This window comes from Oxyura jamaicensis, chromosome 4, assembly GCF_011077185.1.
Source record: "Oxyura jamaicensis isolate SHBP4307 breed ruddy duck chromosome 4, BPBGC_Ojam_1.0, whole genome shotgun sequence".
NCBI lineage: Eukaryota > Metazoa > Chordata > Aves > Anseriformes > Anatidae > Oxyura > Oxyura jamaicensis.
Window position 1 is genome coordinate 19,751,113 of NC_048896.1, and position 23,548 is coordinate 19,774,660.

At 40.2% G+C, this 23,548-nt stretch overlaps 1 protein-coding gene across 8 annotated transcripts in view; it reads left to right on the top strand.

Annotated features, from left to right (window-relative positions):
• The window catches only part of TENM1 (teneurin transmembrane protein 1), an 895,307-nt gene extending 874,279 nt beyond the window's left edge, over positions 1–21,028 (top strand). For all 8 annotated transcript variants that reach the window (XM_035325181.1, XM_035325182.1, XM_035325183.1 and 5 more), the window contains 6 exons: positions 277–512; positions 6,561–6,857; positions 10,996–11,383; positions 12,074–13,294; positions 13,780–13,922; positions 15,949–21,028. In XM_035325181.1, coding sequence (XP_035181072.1) covers positions 277–512; positions 6,561–6,857; positions 10,996–11,383; positions 12,074–13,294; positions 13,780–13,922; positions 15,949–16,707 — 3,044 coding nt within the window. In that variant the 3' untranslated portion in view covers positions 16,708–21,028. The remainder of the gene's footprint in view (positions 1–276; positions 513–6,560; positions 6,858–10,995; positions 11,384–12,073; positions 13,295–13,779; positions 13,923–15,948) is intronic.
• The last annotated feature ends 2,520 nt before the right edge of the window (positions 21,029–23,548 follow it).

A 23,548-nucleotide genomic window follows, 5' to 3' on the forward strand; every position in this document is an offset into this window, starting at 1 on the left:
AGTTTATGTACTGTTAGGCTAAAAGCAAAAACTCTTAATTCCTCCTGCAGGGAACTTTCACAATGGAAATCATCAGGACAAATGTAATAAAAAGCTCTTAAGACACGTGAAGACCTCCAGGTTCCAAAAATCACACCACTGTTGGTGTTTGGTCAGTGATCTGTATACTAGGGGCAAACAAGGCTTGACATTGCACCTGACATTTGCTTCATAAAGCTGGAGATCTGGAATTTTCTGTTCCCTGTTTTGGGTTGTTTTTTTTTTTTTTTTTGACAGATAACACCCAGAATATCTACCGGGTCAGCCCAGATGGGTCTCTGAGAGTCACCTTTGCCAGCGGAATGGAAGTCACACTTAACACAGAGCCTCATATCCTAGCAGGAGTCGTCAGCCCCACTCTGGGGAAGTGCAATATCTCCCTTCCTGGAGAGCATAACTCAAACCTCATTGAATGGAGGCAAAGGAGGGAGCAGACCAAAGGCAATATCTCCACGTTTGAGAGAAGGCTAAGGGTAAGGCTTCCTCTTATGTAAAGTGCAGTGTTCCCTTTGCAAGCCATTGAACTAAAATTGGGTTGAAATGTTCTACTTTGTAAGAAGTGCGATGGAAAGGTTGTATCAATAGTGGGCCCCAGCCATGAATTTCAAAACCAAACTCCTCCAACACTCAACAGGATGTTTGATCTCTGTTTGATTTTGGTTGTTAGATTTGACCTCAAGACATAATTACTTTTTTTCTTCCTCTTCTTTTTCAACTAAGAACTTAATTATGTCTTTGGAAGAAGCTGTGAGCAAAGGACAACGCATAGTTACTGCAGCACAGCAGCAGACTTGGAGCCAGATTCTGCCTCTTAGATCTAACTACCCTCTTTGTGCTGGGGGAAATAACAGGTGCCAGCCTCTGCCCAGTGCAGAGGATCTTTTGGGGCACACCTTGCGTGGTTGGGCCAGGGCATCTCCTGCAAGCCATGCTAATTTAGAGCCTCCACATGTATCCAGACAGGCTGTGGATTCTGCCCTGCACTGCACATGTTCAGACACCCTCACTCCCTCTGGCTGGGTTACTGTATGGCTCTAATAAGAATGATTTTAACAGTGCATACATGGTTTATATTTATTTTCAGGAGAACTCACAGATTACAATGACAGATGGTCAATATTCAGCATTTAATTAGGTAATACTAAGGCTCAAAGAGACTGCTACCTTGCAGAACAGTTTTTTATGAAATCTATTCTGTTTTTCACATGAACACTCCATAAAATGTCTGTACCAGTAGTACAGATATGAATTTTGGCCTTTAAAATACTGTATTATTAACTACAGCAGGTCTGGATAAGTATTATCTCTGAAAGTACATCTGTTAGCTCTGAAAATACAGAGATAGATATTTAAATCTCTGGATTTCTTTTTGGTTATCATATCTCATGTATTTTTTATTTTAAAAGTGTGTCAGTTTGGTTTTCAACTATGCTTATCAATCAGAAACCCAAGGCTTGGATGATATGGCCAGACTGATTACCGTGTGTAAAGAAACCATTTGAAAGGACATCTTTCAGAATTGGCAGTCACAATTACTTTACAAGGATCTTGCAAGTGGGAAAAAGCTCTGTGTGTTTTTTTCTTTCCCATCATCTGTCTGCCTCCTTTCTATCCTACTTCACACACATTTAGCCCTGTCCAGAGAGGTTGCTGAACTTATAATGGCAAAGATGTGCTGTTAAAATGGCAGGATTCAAGCTGTGACTTCCATGGTTTACTTTACCTAATCAATTGACTTCTGTATGGTTTTATGCTTATGTAACTGTACGGTGCATACTTTTTTAAGGGTCTTGTAGAATAAAAGTCTTAAATGGAAAGGTTGTAGTCAGTCATCTATTCTGCTTATTTTGCCAAGGCTAAGTTGTTCATCACAGCTACATTTTAAAGTACTTCATCGTGCAGTTTTCCTGTTATGCAGTTTATATTTTCTGTTGCTGAAATTGATTGCCAGATCTTTTAACTCATTTTCACTTGCTTCTGCACAATCCTTAATATTGCCTGCCAAAAAAAAAAAAATAGGGAGGAAATTCACAAATTGGTCAGGATTAGATGGATTCTGGCTGAAGGCATAAAATGTTCAGTGAAATATTGCAAACCTGAAGCTATGCAGAGCTCTGCTGATTGACCTGCCTCTGGGTCAGTCTGCTGGTGCATAAAAGCACTTGTGTACTCCTCCTCCTCCCTCTTCACCTTCCATCCAGTGAGGGTATGTAGTGTAGGAATGACTTTCATGTGCCTTTGTCCTATATTCTCTGTCCTTCCAAAGGTATCCGCTAGATCACAGGAGTTGATCATTGCATCGTTATTTCTGTAAATTATAAGTTTCTTTTGGTACCTACCAGAAAGAAACCAACCTTCATACCTACCACAAAGGAGTTTTATGGAGTGTCCCTGTCTACCCAGAAGGATTTCAGCTTGCCCACATTATGGTGTTTTCCAGTGCCCTGGAACAAAGGATGGAGGGAACCTGGTGGGATAACATTATGTGAGGATTTCATAGTGCAAAGGAGAAGTATTCTGTGCATGGGAAACACCATGCAAATAAGCACAAGAGAAAGGGACAAATGGACTTTTGGGGCTGCTGTTGCCAATAAAAAGGACCTTGGAGGATAGGTGAGATATGTGGGTCCTGGAGTTCAGCTTAAGGAATGAGATGTTTGCATGGGATGCTGATGGAGTGGGGAGCTGCTGGAGGTGTAAGGAGCTGGAGCAGTCTAGCTGGGGAGGAAGACAAAGGAGCAGCAGGATGTACCCAGAGACACCGTCTTTCCTTGGTGACTTGGTTATTAAAGGAAATACGCAGGACATCCAGAGCAAAAATACCATCTTTTACTCTGAATTAATAAGCCAGTGCTAAAGGGGATTTAATGCTTGTGGTTGACAAATCCTTGAGTACTGCTGGAAAAAAAAAAAAAAAAAAAAAGGCAGCCTCGATAGCAGCCCTTATCCTGGATAAGGTTCTGGTGATACCTTCTGAAAACTTCCAGTGAGTTATATTTTAGAAATAAAATTGTTAAGCATTTAATATGCCATGATTGGCCTAATAGGACGTGTGTTAGAAAGCTTGCAATGTAGGGCAAGAAGAACTATACTGAACTTTGAAAATGTATGTAAAGGAAAGCTCCGGGGGGACTGGACCAGTTCTCAGTGGAAATGAGCAGATTTTAGGAGCCTTTAGTTAAAGGAAAAAAAAAAAAAAAAAAAAAAAAAAAGCAATGTGGAATAGTTTTCTGGGGAAAAAAAAATAGAAATCTAGTTTAAAGATGTCACTTAAAGATCAGTCCTGATACTGTCACTGAAACAAATCGCTTTGAATACTAAGAGGTATAAATTAGAAGGCAGGTAACTGGGGATGAGATGAAGGATGACCTAGTTGAAGAGACAAAAGCTTTTCTTTCTCTGCCAGTTCCTAACATTTTTAATTCTTAATTGCAATTAACAACCATTTTAAAGTCATGTCACTGTATCAGTATAAAATGTATAAAATTTTTGGATAGAGGGCACTGTAAACATTGTGTTTTAAAGAGTAGAAATTTTGCATGGTGTGAATTCCCTACTCTTTAAATAGAACAGAAATGAGTAAGTTAATGGAAATGCTAGAAAAGACATCTAACTTTATCTCAGTATCTAAATCAATGTGGGAAACAGGAATTAATCAAGAGTTTTTCTTTAAGTGCAGAACTGCCAGCCCTGGCACTTCCTGAAAGTATATAAAACAGTCTGTAGGCATGTATGCATTTTATATTAATAATAAATCTATGTACAATCAGGCATTTTAACATCAATCTTAATCTAGCAAGACTTCTTTTTTATCAATTGAAGTGCTATTTTAATTGACTTCTAAAAATGAAGCAAAGCTGTTGTTAAAATCAATGAGCATGATGCATAGTAATATACTGATTGGAATTCAGCTCTTCTCCCTCCTGTCTTTTGCATAACTTAGAGGAACTTGGTGTTGGATGCCATCCAGGTTTTATAACTGAGTATCTACAAAATTGAAAACTTGAATGCTTGGCCAGTCTTACTTGTTTTTACCTTTTTTTTTTTTTTTTCTTTTTTTAATAACAAAAATGGAAGTAACTCATTGGCCTCAATTCAAGTCAGAAGTCCTGTAGATAATAGGCTTTGACAGCTTTGTTTATTATCATATTTAGCAAATTATCTCCCTTTATTTACCAGCCTTGCAGCAAGTTCTAATGATGGGGTCAAATCCTCAACCACTGTGTATCAGTTTATGTTGACTCAAGTCAAAACACAGTCAGGGAAATATACAATCAGCTCATCAGATTTCACATTTTAGACAGTTTACGTCTGAGAATGAAAGTCAAGAGAAGTGCACATTTATGTGTTTATTTACATCTGCAAAATTTCTGGCCATAAAATCAATGGAAGTAGAGCCAAAGGATGTTTAAAAATAAATAACAGATACATCTTTTTATGAACTACTAACATTATTATTGAAGTCAGCTAAATTTTCTCCCTATTTTTGTCAGCTGAAATTTTGACCCAATACTGCTTTCAGAACCAGTTTTTACTGGCTTGTAACTGAGCACATGAGCTCCAGTCTCTCACAGGGGCTCCTTACTGACTTGAACGTACATTGGAGGAGCCATCTCTAGGAAGCCACTGGGATTTGAAATCAGCATTTCAATGACAGCATTGAAATGCAGCCTGCTACCCACGTGTCATTGCATCTTGCCTTAAGAAGGGTGTTAAACTGAACTTAAATCTAATATAAGAAAGTAAGCAAATGAGACATAAAACATGGAATATAAAGGAAGTAATGATGCCCCAAAAACCTTTTTTTTAACTGTGTGAGCCCTTAAATACTGCTGCTATCCTCTTTACTGCTAATTCTGCCTCTGTGTGATTTTCATTCATATTTGTTATATCATTCCTGAAAATTAGATTGCAAGCAATTTGTATTCAAGACTTTCCTTTCTCCTAGCTGCATACTATGGCAATAATAATAATAGCAATAAGAACATTAAATATGTACACAGACGGTAAATGAATATGAGCCAGGGTATATCTTCTGCTTGTTTCTCAGTTATTTTACCACCAAGAGGGTTGACGGTTTGAGGATTTTTTTTTCAGAAATTGCAATAAGTTTGCAAAGAAATATATTGTCATAAACTAATCCATCACACTGTATACAAGCAAATATAGTTGAGCTGAACATCACATTTTACTTGGGCTCCTTAACTATCATTAGAGCATAAATTGTAATAGTTACAGCAGTCTACAGGGGTATATAGGTATTTTACAGCTATTGTAAATGAACAGTATTAGAGTTAGACATGTATGTATATAAAACCACAGGAATGGTAGTTGAAGAAAGAACACCTGCTTCTTCTAGATTTTCAAATTATTTTGTATCTAAAAACAGAAAGAGGAAAGAAAAAAAGTGTTATTTCTAATCACAACCACCATATGATCACAGCTTGAATTATTAAACAGGCATTCTTAACCATTTACTTTACTGCTATACCTCCAGGTCTCAGGAAGGAGCAAGCGCTGTGCTGTGCAGTGCTAACACCTGAACTAACATCATCTCTGCTGTAAGGAATGTATTAATTGTAATAGATTAATACAAGTGATTAGATAAAATGCAGTCCATTAATACAATGAGCACATTGGGCATTGATCTGAAAATGACAAGTCAGTGAACAATGTTTTATGGTTTTCTAAATTATAACTTGGATTTAAATGGAGTTTAAGAGTGACTGCCCAGTGACTGAATGATGAAAGCACTGGATAAACATATTTTGTCTTCAGAAATATGGCTCAGCTTTGAGCTTCATTTCTAACTGAGAATTTTGGACCACAAGCACTAGCAGGTCGAAGCAGTCAGCCTGTTCCCCTGCCAAAGGACACGATGAGGTTAGCAAATGCTGCAGGTCCCAGATGTGCTCCGAGAGCTGCAGCGAGGAGTACGGCTGGCAGCAGGCACTTCTGTCACTGCCTTTTACAAGCTCTGGGAGTAGGCTGCTTTTGGGAAGAAGTGTGAGGACACTGGTGAGTAGGGTTTTGGGGAGCTGCAAGCACAGCTCTTCCTTCTTCGGCATCAGTATGCAACCTAGTGTGGACTATCCTACAGCAGCAGCTGACCTATTGATATTAATGGAGCTTAAGAGAGAGAAGATGAGTTAGGATTAATTTTGTTCATTTTGGGGTTTAACTACACATCTTTGGCTGGAATCAAACAGTCTGTCTATAGATGAATTTTGAGAAGAAAGAAGAAAAGTTTAGGAAAAGAGGAGTAGTGATGAAAGTTTAGTGTGTGGATATAGAAAGCATCCAGCTATACGATGTAACACTGAACGCAAACAGCATTTTGTTTCTTGGTCCTCTTGTTTCTCATCTGAATGTTTTTCTATTTTTCTGCCTTTAGTATGCCCTAAATTCTCAATCCTACTGTTAATCCATTGCACATTTTGATTAGAGCTGACACAGAAATGTTTCTGTCATATGTAATTAAGGTACCTTGTCTTCTTACCTTCTTGTATCTTTGTGTTTAGGCCCACAATAGAAATCTGCTCTCCATTGATTTCGATCATGTAACCAGAACAGGAAAGATTTATGATGATCATCGAAAATTCACTCTTCGGATTATGTATGACCAGACAGGCCGCCCAGTTTTGTGGTCACCCATCAGCAAATACAATGAGGTTAATATCACTTATTCACACTCTGGATTAGTGACCTATATCCAAAGAGGAACTTGGACTGAGAAAATGGAGTATGATCCAAGTGGGAACATAATTTCCAGAACATGGGCAGATGGCAAAATATGGAGTTACACGTATTTAGAAAAGGTAAGACATTTTAGAAATTGATCATTTTACCAAGGCAAGAATATTTGTTCTTTATGCAGATACTAAGAAATATTATATTGTGAGCTATGTTATGATGCTATCTCATGCAATAGTATGTAAGATTTATAGAAAATGCATACAATTACAATAACCAGAGAAAAATATTTCTGGAGGTGTTTAGACCTATAGTCATCATTTCAAACCTGTCATAATTTAATTCTGAAGAAAGTTATTAGCAGCTCAGATCTGTTTAATCGGTAGGTAAAATGACTTCTTTCACTCCAAGTGCAAGTGAACAAAGGACACTCTCAACTACTAAAAAACATTTTGCCATTCTGTATAAAGTAGTCAAAGAAATAAGTCATCAAAACGGAAGTGTTTCACCCTCAAAATGCACTTCTTTTAAGCCAAAATTATGCACCAGTGAGTGCAAGCTAGCACCTGTTTGGTACTGTGCTGTAAAAAATGGACTGATCCTTTGAGGAGACAGATTACTTTAGTATTTATGATGCCCATTTGGGGGAAAAAGCATAAAGTAATATGAAATGAGTTATTGCCCTGCTTTTATAGTGACTTCATGTCTAAATTACCTGAGTGTTCTAATTTTCATTCATGTGTGTGGTCATGAAATGACGGCATAAATTCTGTACTATCTCAGGAACAGCATCTCATTTGTGTGTACAAGCATCTCATTTGTTATTTTGACTCTCAAATCCAAAAAGCCAATCTGTATTTTTACAGCTTCCAGAACCCAGCGTGAAATTATATTCAAACACTGTCCTTCAAAACTTTTTTTTTTTTTTTTTAAAAAAAAAAAAAGCAACATCTGTGACTATCCATTATACCCTGAATTTGCAGAACATTTTTCTGAACCTGTTAACCACAGGAAAAGTATAGGAGGGGGCAGGTGAGGTAAAATTGATAGAGGGTGTTACACACAAGAAATCCAGTGACTTTGAAGTTAGTTATATATTTAAAAGTTCCAAATGTGTACTTTTAAGATAAACTTTGCTATACTTATTTTGAATGTATTTAAGCCTGATCCTCAAAAAACTTACATCTAACTCAGAGAAAAAAAAAAAATATATATACATAAAAATGTGATTCCTTCCTTGTCTGCATGCAGTATGGTTCTTGCACTTGTTAACAAGATTGGCAAGCCTTGGAAGCTTCAGAAGTTTGGTTCAGATAAATTTGTCAGGGCTCCTTTTGTCTGTATGCTCTTCTTCAAATTGCAGGTAAATAGGCATTTAGTACAGCTTTCAAATATTTGGGCAATGTGCCTTTTGGAATCTTTTTTTTTTTTTTTTTTTTTTTTTCCTTTGGGCCTAATGGGCTGTAATTTTGGAAAGATGTATGCTTTTTATCTTACCAACCACTTTGCTTGCTCATAGCTTATGATGAGCTTATAGATAAAGTCACATGATTTAAACCTGTCATTCTGGAATTCTGCACAAGTGGACAAATCCTGATCTTGTAGGAGCAAATGACAAAAGCCTACTGGCTCAGGTAGCAGCAGGCTTGATTTATACTGTAACTTGTCACTAAATTATTGAAAGCCATACACACCATGGACATAATCTCCCAGCTATTTAATGTGCTTTCCTCACAATTTTTTACTTGTGCCAAAGAAAGATGAATTCACTGTCAAAATTAGACATTGAGATACCATTTTGTGGCCCATTAAAGTCAATAGCTCGTTGTGTTAATTATTCAACGATTGCTAAATGTTGTCTGAAACCTCATAAGACCCAATAATTCCTTTTATCAAAAAATCAATTATATAGTTCGCTTCCAACTCCTAGTTATTTGCTTTTCCATTTATTACCACTTGATGAGTTAATTGTATGTCTTCTAAAAGCTCTCCTCCTTCCAGGTTTAGTCCCAGTAACTTTTCAAGAGCCCTGTGATGGCAGTAGTGAAATTAATTCCCATTGATGACATTGGGCTTCTCTTTCTTTGGTCCCTCTCCTCAGTTAGCTGATGGCGTTATAAAACCTGAATACTTCCAGTTTACATCCCAAATCTCGCTGTCTACCTCCAGACAAACTCGCTGAGCAGCTGTGTGCGTGTGTTGGACAGAAGAGACATCTAGTGGCCGTGCCCAGCACTTGCCTGTTCCCAGCAGAGCCCCCAGTTCTTGCCACCGGCTTTGGTATCGTTGCATCAGTCATTACGTGGCTGACCAGGCTTTGGCTGCTCTTATAACATGACAGCTCTTTGGATGTTTTACCAGCTCCTCTCTGAAACCCTTTAAAACGATTAGGATCCAATTTGTGCAGATAGTGCAAAAACCTATTGTAATATTATTAGGATGAATAGGGAATTAATTTTGTTTTCTCTTTATAGTGTCCCTAATAGGCTAGAATAGGACAGTAAGTCTCCAACCCTTCTACTGTCTAGCCTTTTACTATCCTGGACAAAAATGGAAAAGCCACAAAGTGCTGTAAAATGGCACACAGGGGCACTTAAATTATATTAGAGATGTTTCTGATCTTGCTATTCATACTCTGTCAATGGCAGACAGTTTAAAAATAGGCCCGGGAGCAGTATATAGAGAGCAGTGTCACATTAGTGCTAGGAGAGAGTTCAGCCCGTGGTTTACTGCAGGCTGGGGACTGTTGACTGAAGGTGAAGCTAAAATAAACTCCATGTGTGTTAGAAGTGCTTGGCAGACCAGCAGTAAAGCAATCAGAAAAAAACTTGGTGTCTAAGTCTGTTGGCACACATTGGGATGTGTTGGGGCTCCTGGGCTGATATGCAGGTGGTGGGTGCCCATCAGCAAGGGCAGGAGGGCACACACCCTACAGGTCGGCGGGCAAGAGAGGCTGGTCCAGGCTTAGCTGTCTTCTCTCCTCTGAATGAGCACTCTGTTTATTTGTCAGAGCACAGTGCCTTACAAACAAAGTTGCTTAACACATCATGAGCCTGAGCTCTCGATATTTTCTACCCACGGAGGAGTTTGGAGGTAAAAGGGAAGAAATAAAAATAATAATTTTTAATAAAGCTTTTTTCCTGATTTATTTTCCCAATGCTCTATGAAAAAGCACAATTACACATTCCCTGTAAAACTTTGTTTTGCATGGTGTCTCAGTTTAGAAAAGCCCAACAAATTTGCTTACAGGGCCATGAGCTCAGAACTGCTCAGGATCTACTCTGCATTTGACCTCAGGCACTGGGGCAAGGATGCACAGTGCTCTGAAACATACAGGCCACTCACCAGGGGTGCAGGAAGGCTACAAACCTCTCCCATACATTTTCACTCTGTGCTTTCATTATGCTTGTTTCAGCAGTGACTGTTCACCAGCAGGGTTGTATGCTGCATGCTGTGACCTTGCACGGGACTGGTGGAGAGGTTCACAGAACCCAAACAGAAACATTTGCAAAGAAAAATGTCTGCCATGCTTGCATACTCATCTGCCAAAAACAAAAAAACAAAACAAAAAAAAAAAAACATATTTCATTGACCAGCCACAATTAACCAACCCAGGGCAAAATATCAAGTAGAAATTTTTTCTGTGTAGAAATTTTATTCTTTTTAAACATTAAAAAACAGAGAAGTAGTCACACCAAAGAACCTGCAGACCATTTTCATCCTTCTGTAAGCACAGGGATACTGGGGCCTCTGGGGTGGTGTACATTTCATAGAAGACATACAGAAAAGGGGTAGGTCTGTGCTAGACCTATGCAGAATACCAATAAAAGCTAAACACCACATACACACCACTGAACGGTTTGCCTTTCCACCTCCTGTAGAAACATCTGTTGGTACAGATGCTCTACCTGTGATTGAAGAAGAGGTTCCCTCTGTTTCAGCTTCCTGGGAGGATGACCTAAATATTTCAAAGCAACATGGCAAGTCAGCATGAGGCTGAAATGCCACTGAGAGCCACACCTGCCTTCCAGTTTGGGGGTCCTTACCTCTAGCCTTATTATCATTCTCCTTCTGCTTCATGCCACCTTGCTGGCCAGGTCTGCTGAAGCTGAAAGCTTTACCCAGAGTTACATAGACAGTAAGAGCAACCTACAAGAGTGGATGGTTGTTTCAGCATTTCCTTAATCTTCAGGTACTCACCAGATGAATGAATAATAATTTGCTTGATCAGCCACTTACACTGCCCTTCCTGTTTGACTGCAGTCTGTGATGCTCCTGTTGCACAGCCAGCGCCGCTACATCTTCGAGTACGACCAGTCGGACTACCTGCTCTCGGTCACCATGCCCAGCATGGTGCGCCACGCCTTGCAGACCATGCTATCTGTTGGGTACTACCGCAACATCTACACCCCGCCTGACAGCACCGCGGCTTTCATCCAGGACATCACCAGAGATGGACGGCTCCTGCAAACATTGTATCCTGGGACAGGTCGCAGAGTCCTTTACAAGTACACCAAGCAGTCCCGGCTTTCCGAGATCCTTTATGATACTACTCAAGTCACATTTACCTATGAGGAATCTTCTGGAGTTATTAAAACCATACACTTAATGCATGATGGGTTCATCTGTACCATCAGATACAGGCAAACAGGTTTGTGTAACTATAACTACTTTGCAAAAGTTTTTGGTCCTGATCCTGCACTTACCTGGCGTGCAATTCCATTATTTTTATATATAAAGTTCTTATTTTTTATGTTTCAATAGAAAAAAATGTGTGTATATGTCTATGTCTGTGTCCACAGGCATATATAGCTGTCCCATCTGAAATACAGTTTTGGTTTTATTGCTTGTTTTGGACTAGCGCTTACAATGTTTGATTGTTTTTATTCCACTGTGTGGATATTTGCTAAATACTAAATCAAGTTGGTTTATTGTTTGTGTTTGCAAGTTTCCCTGTTTATACCATAATGTAACATAAATTCAAAAGGACTATTTATATGAGGAAGGAAATCACCATGTAAAATAAATTCAGTTTAGAATTATCTTGTAAGTAAAAAGGAATCATAATTATGAATAAAATAGTTTAAATGTTCATTTGATAGTTTAAATGTTCATTTAAACAAATGTTAATAAAATAAAAATATTTTGTAGAGCAAACATTAATAAAGGCTTGTGAGAGAATAATCTAACATACTCTTACTTAATGTACTGTCTGAGACGGTCAAGTAGCAATAGGACAAGGGTATATTTGAGTTCATAGCTTCTCTATGCTAGTTCTGTAAAGTGTACTATGGACATAATTCATTTCTTTTCTTGCTTTTCCTCTGTTTCTTGTGGACAGGTCCACTTATCAGTCGCCAGATCTTCAGGTTTAGTGAAGAAGGGCTTGTAAATGCCAGATTTGACTACAGCTACAACAATTTCCGTGTCACGAGTATGCAGGCCATGATAAACGAGACGCCTCTGCCCATTGATCTGTACCGTTATGTTGATGTCTCTGGCAGAACAGAACAATTTGGGAAATTCAGTGTGATTAATTATGATTTAAACCAAGTGATAACCACCACTGTGATGAAGCATACCAAAATTTTTAGTGCCAACGGTCAGGTGATCGAAGTACAGTATGAAATTCTCAAGTCTATTGCCTACTGGATGACCATTCAGTATGATAATATGGGTCGTATGGTGGTCTGTGATATACGCGTAGGTGTGGATGCCAATATAACAAGGTATTTTTACGAGTATGATGCTGATGGTCAACTTCAGACTGTGTCTGTGAATGATAAAACCCAGTGGCGCTACAGCTATGACCTTAACGGCAATATCAACTTGCTGAGCCATGGAAACAGCGCACGCCTCACTCCTCTGAGATACGATCTTAGAGATCGCATTACCAGACTTGGAGAAATTCAATATAAAATGGATGAAGATGGTTTTCTCAGGCAAAGAGGCAATGAGATCTTTGAGTACAACTCTAATGGTCTGTTGAACAAAGCATACAACAAAGTGTCTGGCTGGACTGTGCAATACTGCTATGATGGTCTTGGAAGACGAGTTGCAAGCAAATCAAGCCTGGGACAACACCTACAGTTCTTTTATGCTGATCTCTCCAACCCAATAAGAGTTACTCACTTGTACAATCATACTAGCTCAGAAATAACATCCCTGTATTATGATCTTCAAGGTCATCTCATTGCAATGGAATTAAGCAGTGGGGAAGAATATTATGTTGCTTGTGATAACACTGGAACACCTCTAGCAGTGTTTAGCAGTCGGGGCCAAGTTATAAAAGAAATTTTGTACACGCCATATGGAGAGATCTACCAGGACACTAATCCAGATTTCCAGGTTATCATTGGTTTTCATGGAGGGCTCTATGATTCTCTCACTAAATTGGTTCATCTGGGCCAGAGGGACTATGATGTCATTGCTGGTCGGTGGACAACTCCAAACCATCACATATGGAAACACCTGAATGCTGTCCCACAACCATTTAATCTCTACTCATTTGAAAATAACTACCCAGTTGGCAGGATCCAAGATGTCGCTAAGTATACAACAGGTAAAAGTAACGCATTTCTTACAAAAATACAGGTTTTGATCAGATTCTGGTGTGGATTTAATACTTTATATGCATCCAAAGTTAGTATTTGGCTCTAGTCGTAGATATATTAAAGTTATTTCTTTGGTAGCTAACAACGTACAGAGCTTCGTCTGTTTTTATAGTCTTTTGGTAATCAATAAAATAATTAATAGCTGCATCTGCTTCTTCTCTAAATGCTAAAATTAGGGGAAGAATGGAGGCAGCATAATTCTATTTTTTTTCCATTATAAGTAGAAAGTGGGTACGCAATCGATTAGAGCATTGCTATGCTTTGTAATCAGATAATTTGTTTTCTGAAATAAATGCTATAACCAGTACTAAAAACATAAATTGATGTGAAATCATTATTTCTGCATAGCTTGAATTTCTGTAGACTACACTTACTTTTTCTAGGATTTACATGTCTCATTGCCTGAATATTTATTTATTTATTTATTTTGTAGACATTGGAAGTTGGCTAGAGCTGTTCGGTTTCCAGTTGCACAATGTACTACCTGGGTTCCCAAAACCAGAGATAGAAGCTTTGGAGACAACGTATGAACTTCTGCAGCTTCAAACAAAAACCCAAGAGTGGGATCCTGGAAAGGTTAGCATAAACTCTGTTCAACTGCTTCTATTTCTGAAGTAAGCAATTTGATTAGAAAATGCTGATTAACAAGGAAACAATGTGACTGTATTTTCAACATGATAGACAAGGCAAATAACAGTCTAACTATGCATTACTTACTGGCATCAGATTAGAGTTTTAAAGAGAAGCTTTTAGGAATGCAGTGGAGAAACTTCACAGCAAAATGATAAAACGTTTGTGCGCAAATTGAACTGCAAAATTTTTATGGAATTAAAGAATTAAAATACCAGGTTTTTGTCTTTAATAGTAAAGAAGCCAAAGTCACCAAGAGTAGAAACAGCTTTACAAGTCTGTTTCTCTGCACAGTCTTTGCAGGAAAACGGAAATCTTGCTGTGGATTTGTGAAGGAGTCTATAAAACTCAAACCCCAGAGTTTGTTTTCACTAAGAATCACAGAATCACAGAATAGTCTAGGTTGGAAGAGACCTCCAAGATCACCGAGTCCAACCTCCGACCTAACGCTAACAAATCTTCCACTAAACCATATCCCTAAGTTCTACATCTAAACGTCTTTTAAAGACCTCCAGGGATGGTGACTCAACCACTTCCCTGGGCAGCCTATTCCAGTGACTAACAACCCGTTCAGTAAAGAAGTTCTTCCTAATATCCAACCTAAACCTCCCCTGGCGCAACTTTAGCCCATTCCCCTTCGTCCTGTCACCAGGCACGTGGGAGAATAGACCAACCCCCACCTCGCTACAGCCTCCCTTCAGGTACCTGTAGAGTGCAATAAGGTCACCCCTGAGCCTCCTCTTCTCCAGGCTAAACAGTCCCAGCTCCCTCAGCCGCTCCTCGTAAGACTTGTTCTCCAGACCCTTCACCAGCTTCGTAGCCCTTCTCTGGACTCGCTCGAGCACCTCCATGTCTTTCTTGTAGCGAGGGGCCCAAAACTGAACACAGTACTCGAGGTGCGGCCTCACCAGAGCCGAGTACAGGGGGACAATCACTTCCCTGGACCTGCTGGCCACGCTGTTTCTTATGCAAGCCAGGATGCTGCTGGCCTTCTTGGCTCCCTGAGCACACTGCTGGCTCATATTCAAGAATAGACATGCAGCAGTTCACAGGGTCTACCTATCAATGTAACTGCAACAGAATCAGCTACAGATGTTCTGAGCAGGTGTTCATGTTTTGCATTTAATGATAAGAGTATCTTATGGTTAACAAAGAAGTATGATTTTACAAAGGAGAGAAAAGATGCCCTCCTCTAACGTAGTCAGGAAAAGGAAGTATGAAGACTTGTGAGTTCACATCAGCAGCATATAGTGCACTTCTTTTCCCATGCAGAGATGACTGCACAGTGTGCAGAGGGCTGGGGAGTCAGAGCTGGTTCCAGATTTAGGAGCATGCCCAGGCAAAATTATCACTGAGATATTAAAGGAGCTATCACAAAGGCACAGGAAGTATAGTATTAAAAGACAAATTGGACAGTTGGAGGGATATTTTTTTTAGCCACAATGGAGAGGAAGATCTACAGATCTGATGAACTTCCCTTGTTCCTATTGTTCTAGTGTCTTGAGACCTTTACAGCTTGCTTTCCTTAAAGAATGGGCTATAAAACTGTTACTGCTGTTTTACGGAAGACATAATGAGACACACAGATAACTAGGGATTTGCCTAGAATCATGTGAGAGAGTACAGATTTGAATTCAGGTTTCCCCTTGCCTATAAGTTGAAAGACCAGCCATTGGAGTGACAATTCAAGAAGGGGAGGAAGAAAAAAGGAAGGATAAGTGTGAGAACAGTATTTGTGATAAACACGTTTTCCACTTGTTTTCTAGAAACTAAAGAGTCCAAGAGACAGAAAGTGGTACCATAAGTGATTAGACAGCCTGTGCAAATACCCAGGCTCTGTAGATGTGCAAATGTTTTATGAAATAATTGGAGATCCATTTTAAGCAGCTAAGATATTGGTAGGAACTGTGGCACACTGTGAAGAACTACAAGATTCCTCTCCTGCAAACTTTTTTTGTATTTTCTTTTCCAGACTATCCTTGGTATTCAGTGTGAGCTACAAAAGCAACTCCGAAACTTTATATCCTTGGATCAACTTCCTATGACACCCAGGTATAGTGACGGCAAGTGCTATGAGAGCGTGAAGCAACCGAGGTTTGCAGCTATTCCTTCAGTGTTTGGAAAAGGCATCAAATTTGCTATCAAGGATGGTATAGTGACAGCAGACATTATCGGTGTGGCTAACGAGGACAGCCGGCGCATCGCTGCCATCCTCAACAACGCTCACTATCTGGAGAACCTGCACTTCACCATAGAGGGCCGAGACACGCACTACTTCATCAAGCTGGGGTCTCTGGAGGAAGATTTGGCCCTAATTGGCAACACCGGAGGACGACGCATCCTGGAGAACGGCGTCAATGTCACAGTGTCGCAGATGACTTCTGTGATCAACGGGAGGACTAGACGCTTCGCTGACATACAGCTCCAGCACGGCGCACTGTGCTTTAACGTTCGGTATGGAACAACCGTAGAAGAAGAAAAGAACCATGTCTTAGAGATAGCCAGGCAGAGAGCCGTGGCTCAGGCCTGGACTAAGGAGCAGAGACGGCTGCAGGAAGGGGAAGAAGGGATTAGGGCATGGACAGACGGAGAGAAACAGCAGCTTCTAAGCACTGGGCGGGTACAAGGCTACGATGGATATTTTGTTTTGTCAGTGGAGCAGTATCTCGAACTTTCTGACAGTGCCAATAATATTCACTTTATGAGACAGAGTGAAATAGGCAGAAGGTAACAAAGAAAATCTCTGCCTTTGCGTCACCAAAGACTGCCTGTTTTTAAACGTAAAATGGTTTATTGTATTGGTTTTTCTAGATCAGAACTCTGTATATATAAATATAGAGGAAAAAAACATATCCAACTGCCTTTAAATGTGACAGAAGATGGTATTTTAATATTGTTCGTTTAACTCTTTGAGAGATGACAGTGGAGATTTTTAGTTCTTGTGTGGCAGTATTCAAACTTTTCAGAAGCAGAGCTAATAACTGCATGAGAGCACGAACTGCCCGGGGTGAGAGCACGCATCCAAGCGGGCCAGGTGAAAGCGCAGCATGCTCTGCCTTCTTCTAAAGAAACACCACTTCTTTTCCATTGTTGTTGATTTAGTAACTCACCAGTTATTTAAAAGGTTACAGAGCCCGATTCTGCAGCCTGTATTTACTGGGTAGTTTTATCCCATCGAGATCTCCCATAGGTTCAAGGGATTGCGTACAAAACCCAGACTGTGTATGGAAACTTTGTCATTGCTCACCAACCCTACACATGTCATTATCACAGCTGTGATCTAAGGGATTTTCTAACCTGGAAAACCCAACTTTTCTTAGACACAGTTTGTAAGTACTTTTATGGATACAGCACATAGAGGCTGCACCATATGAGTTTTGCCTTTGCTGGGCCATGGCCACCTCTCATTCAGTCAGTGAAGAATACCACGTTGCGTCTCTGTTCACACGCAGGGGCTTCTCTCCTGGTTCCCTTGGTGTGGGGTTGTGCTGGTGTCCATCAACACAGTGGAGCTGCAGATCCTCCTGGCGGAGGAGTGCAGGGTCGCACTGCACCGCTGGGGTTCAGCCAGGTACCAGAGATGGCCAAAACAGCCCTGCGAGCACTGTAGTCAACAGGGGTCTCCTACCTGACATCAGCATGGACTTCCGGCTTTACCTCGGTGCTTTTGGGACAACCTCTGTTATTCAGCTGGGAGAGTCTGCGTGGTGCAGCAATATGCAGCCGTGCAGGATCAGTCCTGCCTGTAGTCACTGGGCCAGGACTCTTCTCACAGATCATTTGAAAGTTGTAGTGGCGTTGGGTTTAGGCATCATGTTATTTTCATCTCAAATTGATAATCCCATTGTATTACTCATTTTTCGGAGTCTGAAGAAGATTGGTGGGTTGGGAGTTGATGAACCTAAGTGTGGATAGTACATATGTTGATAAACATAGAACATTTCAGGGATGACTCTTCACTTTTCAGCTCAATATCTAGAGCACATAGAAAAGCATTATATTGCATGGGCAGAAATTTTTATTTCCCAAGGTATCATGTGCTGCTGGCACAGTTATTTCATAGCAGTGTAGGTGATCCTTCTTTTCGCTTGTCATTTTTAAAAGACCTGATTAGCTTGGGCGGGGGGCGGGCAAACGGGGTGATGGGTAACCACATTTCCTTTACTGACTTTCCAAGGAAGCTAGAAGTCTTGTTATAGAGCCTGTGTATCCGTAACAGTGATGTTATTGCACATTTCTTTCAAAACAGACATAGTAAATATATTGAAACAATTTCTGCTCAGATTTCCTGAAGCCAACAAAGTGCTTTCTTTGTCTCTCTTCCTTTCTTTCCTATTTTTTTTTTTTTCTTGTTTTTGGGCAGGTGGAGCAGACTGTACCAAAGTTAGGGATGAGCCTGAGCTGGAACCTGAGACGCCTTGTGCCTCCAGCTTCTCTTCCCTGACTCCCTCTGTTCCCCTGGGGAGCCAGAGCAGCTCTGGGGGTGCGGGATGCGGCTGGGTGAGAGCCAGACCCAAAACCACCTTCTGCCCCCAGCCAGGGGGGCCTGCGGACCAAAACCTGCACATACACACCTTGCTCAGGCTCATCATTAACTATTGTGCAGAATTTGGAGCTGATGACATCCAGTTTTGACAGCTCTGATTGCCACAATTTTCCATAAAAATCATGGAGAATTTGAATACCTCCACACCAGCCTAAAAATGGACCTTCAAATCCTTGAGCCTCTAATATGCTTTTAATCAATGGAAGAATAATTTATGAATTGTATATAGAGAGTGCATTCATAAACGTGATGATGTATTTTATCACTGATCCAAGATGTCAAATATTAGAGTCTATTTTACTTATATTTTAAGCAATTATACTTTTTTGCAATTCACTAATGACTATCATTTTCAAACTGCTTTAAATATCCATTATAAACAAATATTTGAAGCTATTAGATTTACCTTGAACTGTGCATTTCTAGTATGTAATACATATTTAGTTAGCTTGTGCCTTTAGTTTCTTAAAGTTATATTTGTATTATATGCAGGAAATGCACTTTGTATTACCTACAGCTGTGTTTTTTAATACTGCCTTGATTACTGTTGTTCTCATATTATGCCAAAAGGTCAAAGAGTGAAATGTGTTTGTTTCTGAAAGTCAATTTGGCATTTTTCCAGTTCCTGGGTGGACATTTTTGAACAACATTTCTTACAAGAATATGGATGTGTAAAGAATTACATGATATTATGTGGCCCCGTCACAAAAGAAAAAGGGCTTTCATCATGACAGCGTCAGTAATTTAGGAAACTAAAAATAATGTTTTGTTGAGATGACAGTGCTAAAGAAATTGTATTGATAAACGAGACTGGAGACTGAAGTCGTAGCTCCACGTGGGCCAGCCAGCAGTGAGTTGTGAGAACTATAACTATAGCAAACAGCTTTGGACCATCTTGTTCATGAACAACCTCGGAGGCAGGGAGTATTTCAGTCTCCATTTTCTTTTTCTAGTAGTTAGAATAATTTCTGAGTAGTGTTGTTTTGTAGTTTCCCTTTTTTGTTGTCTCCTTTTTTGTTTGCTTTTTTTATTATTATTTTGCACTATAGCCTAGAGACCCAAGTGAGAAAAAGCAAAAAAGAAAAACAATAGCATGCAAATTTGTATTGTTCTTTAGATCAGATAATTTGATGCTAGCATTCTGCACTGCAAACAAGGTTCTGAAAGTGGAAAAAAAATAAAATAATGGAACAAAATAAATAAAATCCAATAAAAATAAAATAAAATAATACAATAACCACTACTGCACACTACCCTGTAGCAAAGTACCTACCATGAGAAATACATGCTGTATTTTTTATGACAGCCAAACCAATAGTGTGTACAAATAATGTTTTCTTTGCTTTCATATTTATTTAGCAAGTCTAGAATCTCAAAGGTATAAATATATATATAGATATATATGTAGAGCATAGCCAAATAATTATATATGAACTGGTCAATGTGCAACTGGGTATACCCATTCTAGCCGTTTAATTTGGGCTCCTAAAGGTCCTCTCGGTGGCGGCCGCTCCCCGCCCTGCAGTCCCTGCTGATTGTCTCGGGTTGTTGGTGGTGTTGGAAGCCAAGGCACAGATCCCGAGGCGCAAAGCCTTTAGGAAAAGGAGCTGCTATTTCAGCTGAAGGAAAACAAGATGGGCAGAGTCCTGTCGAGGCGTTAGTTTGCTCTGGGGAGCTGCCCAAGGCAGTGGTGCTCAGCTCGGGCTGCCACAGCCAGCTGTAAGGGTTTCCCTGGCAAATAATGACTGTTACACAAACCTGTCCTTGACACAAACCATTACCAAGTCAGACGCATCCCGAACGTGAGAATCGCTTCTCAGCAGAAACGGGAAATGGTGGCGTCCGACGCATGTGGATGTGTCCGGGCATTCATTGCCTGCCATTCTTTGTCTAAGGAAACGTGTTCGACAGTTACCGTTTTTTCCTTAGATCTCGTGGTGGACTTTAGCCTTTTAATAAATGTTAGTATATCAGATTGTGTCCTTGACAGTATTTTACTTGTATGAACCATGATAACACATTAAAGTCTTCATACTCTTCAGGCAGAAGTGTCAATAAAAGAGAAAGAGAAGCATAGCATACGATATATGTCAAAGTAATGTTCCTTTTTCGCTTTCTCATGAACAGTAAAATGTTTACAATGTATGCCAAGATCTTCAGTTTCTGTCTGACACCAGTTAGAGGTTCTGATCTTACAGAAATTGTGTTATAACAGCCTCAGCCTTGTTGCTAGGAAACAATAGGTCCCAATTTTTTTATTCCTGCTCTAACTCCTGTGCTGAATAGTGACTGGATACTGTACAGGTTTATGTTACATGGCTGCAGTTAAATGGTCTGATGCATTTTGCTCTGGGTTTCAGGCCAGAAGCATGCATTTTCTACAAGAACATCCCAGCAACACGCTGTAAATATTAAAAGTTAATATATTATGTGTCGATATTTGAAAAAGAAAGTACTTTGACTATTTCATTTTTTAAAAATAAAGGTGCAAACTGATAACGTGTGACATTGTCTCTGTTGACACCATGTATTTGTGATATTCTGCGTGTGTCATTAAAAAGTGTACAGTAAAATAAGGGCTTCAAACAGCATTGCTTGATGTAAAAGCTGCAAGGGTGTTGCCAGCAATATCTAATTATACTTCTGATTCACCAAAGTTCATGCATATAGCACTGCCTGCAAAATCGCAGCCTGTTTCTGCATACAGGTTCCTAAACTTGATCAGAGTAAATGTGAGCATTAAAAAAATGCTGCTCAATGCCTCTGCGCTCCCGAGAACTGTGTGGGTGAAGGTGGCGGCGGTAGGGGACGAGCAGCACGCTTGCATCTGCACACTCAGTACCTCTGATTTCCTGGCCTCCTTCAAATAGGTGGTGATGAATGACTGTGTGTACACACATAAGAAAAAATAAATAAATTAAAAATTAACACATGCAGCTCAGAGGAGGAGAGAGCAAACTGGAGGGGCAGGAGGAGTGTTTGAGGCTAAAGGAAAAAGTACGTGGTGAAAATCAGATTGGAGCAGCTGGGCTGTGTGCTAACCCAGTGTGAGGGCAGTGTTGGATGAGGAGGAAGCAAGGTCGAAGGCCTGCTGTGGTAGAAATGGAAAATAATATAATACCGAGCAATGGTATTGGTTTAGTGCTGCAGGCAGCCTGTCCCTGCCCCAGCCAGGGAGCACAGGAAGTTCTGGCAGAGGTTGAAGCAGGGGGATCAGCAGCAGCCTGCAGGGAGCTGCAGCATCACCTGTGCCAGGAAGGGCTGGGACACAGAGCCCCCAGTGAAGCCACCAAACCAGTGGCAGAGGCAGGAGCACAAGGGCTGAAGGAGGACAGGGCAGAGCAAGGGTTCACGTCCCAGTGTTGCAGAGCCCTGAGGGGCTGGCAGGAAGGAAAAAGGTGCTACAATGTTTCCTGATTAAATTGTGTCCACAAAATGGGGTACTGCTTTTTAAAGGACCTGTAGATTTTCATACTAAAGTCAATGCATGAAATCTTGGTAATTTCCATATTACTGTTCCTATAACCAAATGTTCTTGTCCCATGGGTAGCATGAACTTCTCTGACTGTTTGCACCTTGATTAAGCCTACAGCAATTCCAGACTCCCGGGAACCCAAAAGAAACAATACAAACAAGCCTCTGTCTTAATAATTCACATCAGAAACTGAAAAACATTCTCAGCTTTAAACAAAAAAAATGGCATCTTCTGGCCTATTTTATGTATTTTTTTTTTTAAATAATAATGCACTTCTGGATTCACCCATAGTCAAGCTAGTTAGCCTTAGCTCACTGCAGCACAGAGCTGCTGTTGCACTGCAGGATTTGCACCACACAGTATTGACAGCCTTGGCTTGTGACATTTCTACAGGAAACAGCCCTTGGACACGGTGCTTCGCACCGCATTTATCACCATGGCACAATCATCTGCCACTTGCAAGCACACCTTTCTTGGCTCCTCTGTCCCAGGAGAGGCCAGCCTAAACCAGGCTGTGTCCAGACACAGCACTTGGAAAGCAAAGGGGCTCTGCCAGGAAGCCCATAGGGCACGTACTCTGCTTAGATGCCAGCAGGTCAGTTTGCATCAGGTTTGCAGGAGCAAGAACCAGGAGCAGCCACAGACCATCCGCCGCAGGTGTACAGCAAGCCAGGAAACCTTCAAGGCACAGACAAGGAGTAAAACATTCAATCAGCACACCCAACAGAAAACCAGCTGGTGCAGGATGTTGTGCTCAGTGCTGGTAATGTTCAGTTCAGAATCTCCATGGCTGACATCTGCTGAATTATGTAACAATATTAAAATAATTATAATAGTAAAATATATATATATATATTATTGAAGCTGGAATTCTGGGTCTGCCACTGTATTAAGAATAGGCCCTTGCTTCAACCAGCCAGCATATGTAACAAGGAGGCACAGTGCAAAACACACACTGTAAAATACTATTTGAAGGGGACCGGAGACAGGACATTTCACTACAAATAAAATGTGGCCTTAATTTAGACAGACATTGAGTAATGAACTACAAGCATCACAAATTTGCAAATTTGCTTCCTGTTATCACAGGACAGTTTATTTATTGCATTTATTCCCATTGAGGGTGTACAAAGAGCATTTTGTCCTTCAAATGAATGTTTTATTGCTTGCACTTCTCTCTCTCTCTCATATGCAGCCACTTATAGGAGGGGGGAAATAAAAACAAACAAACAAACAAACAAACAAACAAAACTTCCAACCTTCTCAAATCCAAACATAAATGCTGCATGGAGCAGCCAAACCTTGCTGAATGCCCATGCCAGCAGCGTGTTTTGCTCTTTGCTAATAGGTAAAAACCTTTTTACCTATTAGCACAAGGTTCCAGTCTTCTAAGCTGCACAGAAGAACTTGGAAGTATACACATGAAACATTTATCCAAAGCACCCTATGAGTGGTTTTACAATGTTTACAGATGTTGTTTGGTTGTGGTTCTTTTTCTTTTCTTTTTTCTTTTCTTTTCTTTTCTTTTCTTTTCTTTTCTTTTCTTTTCTT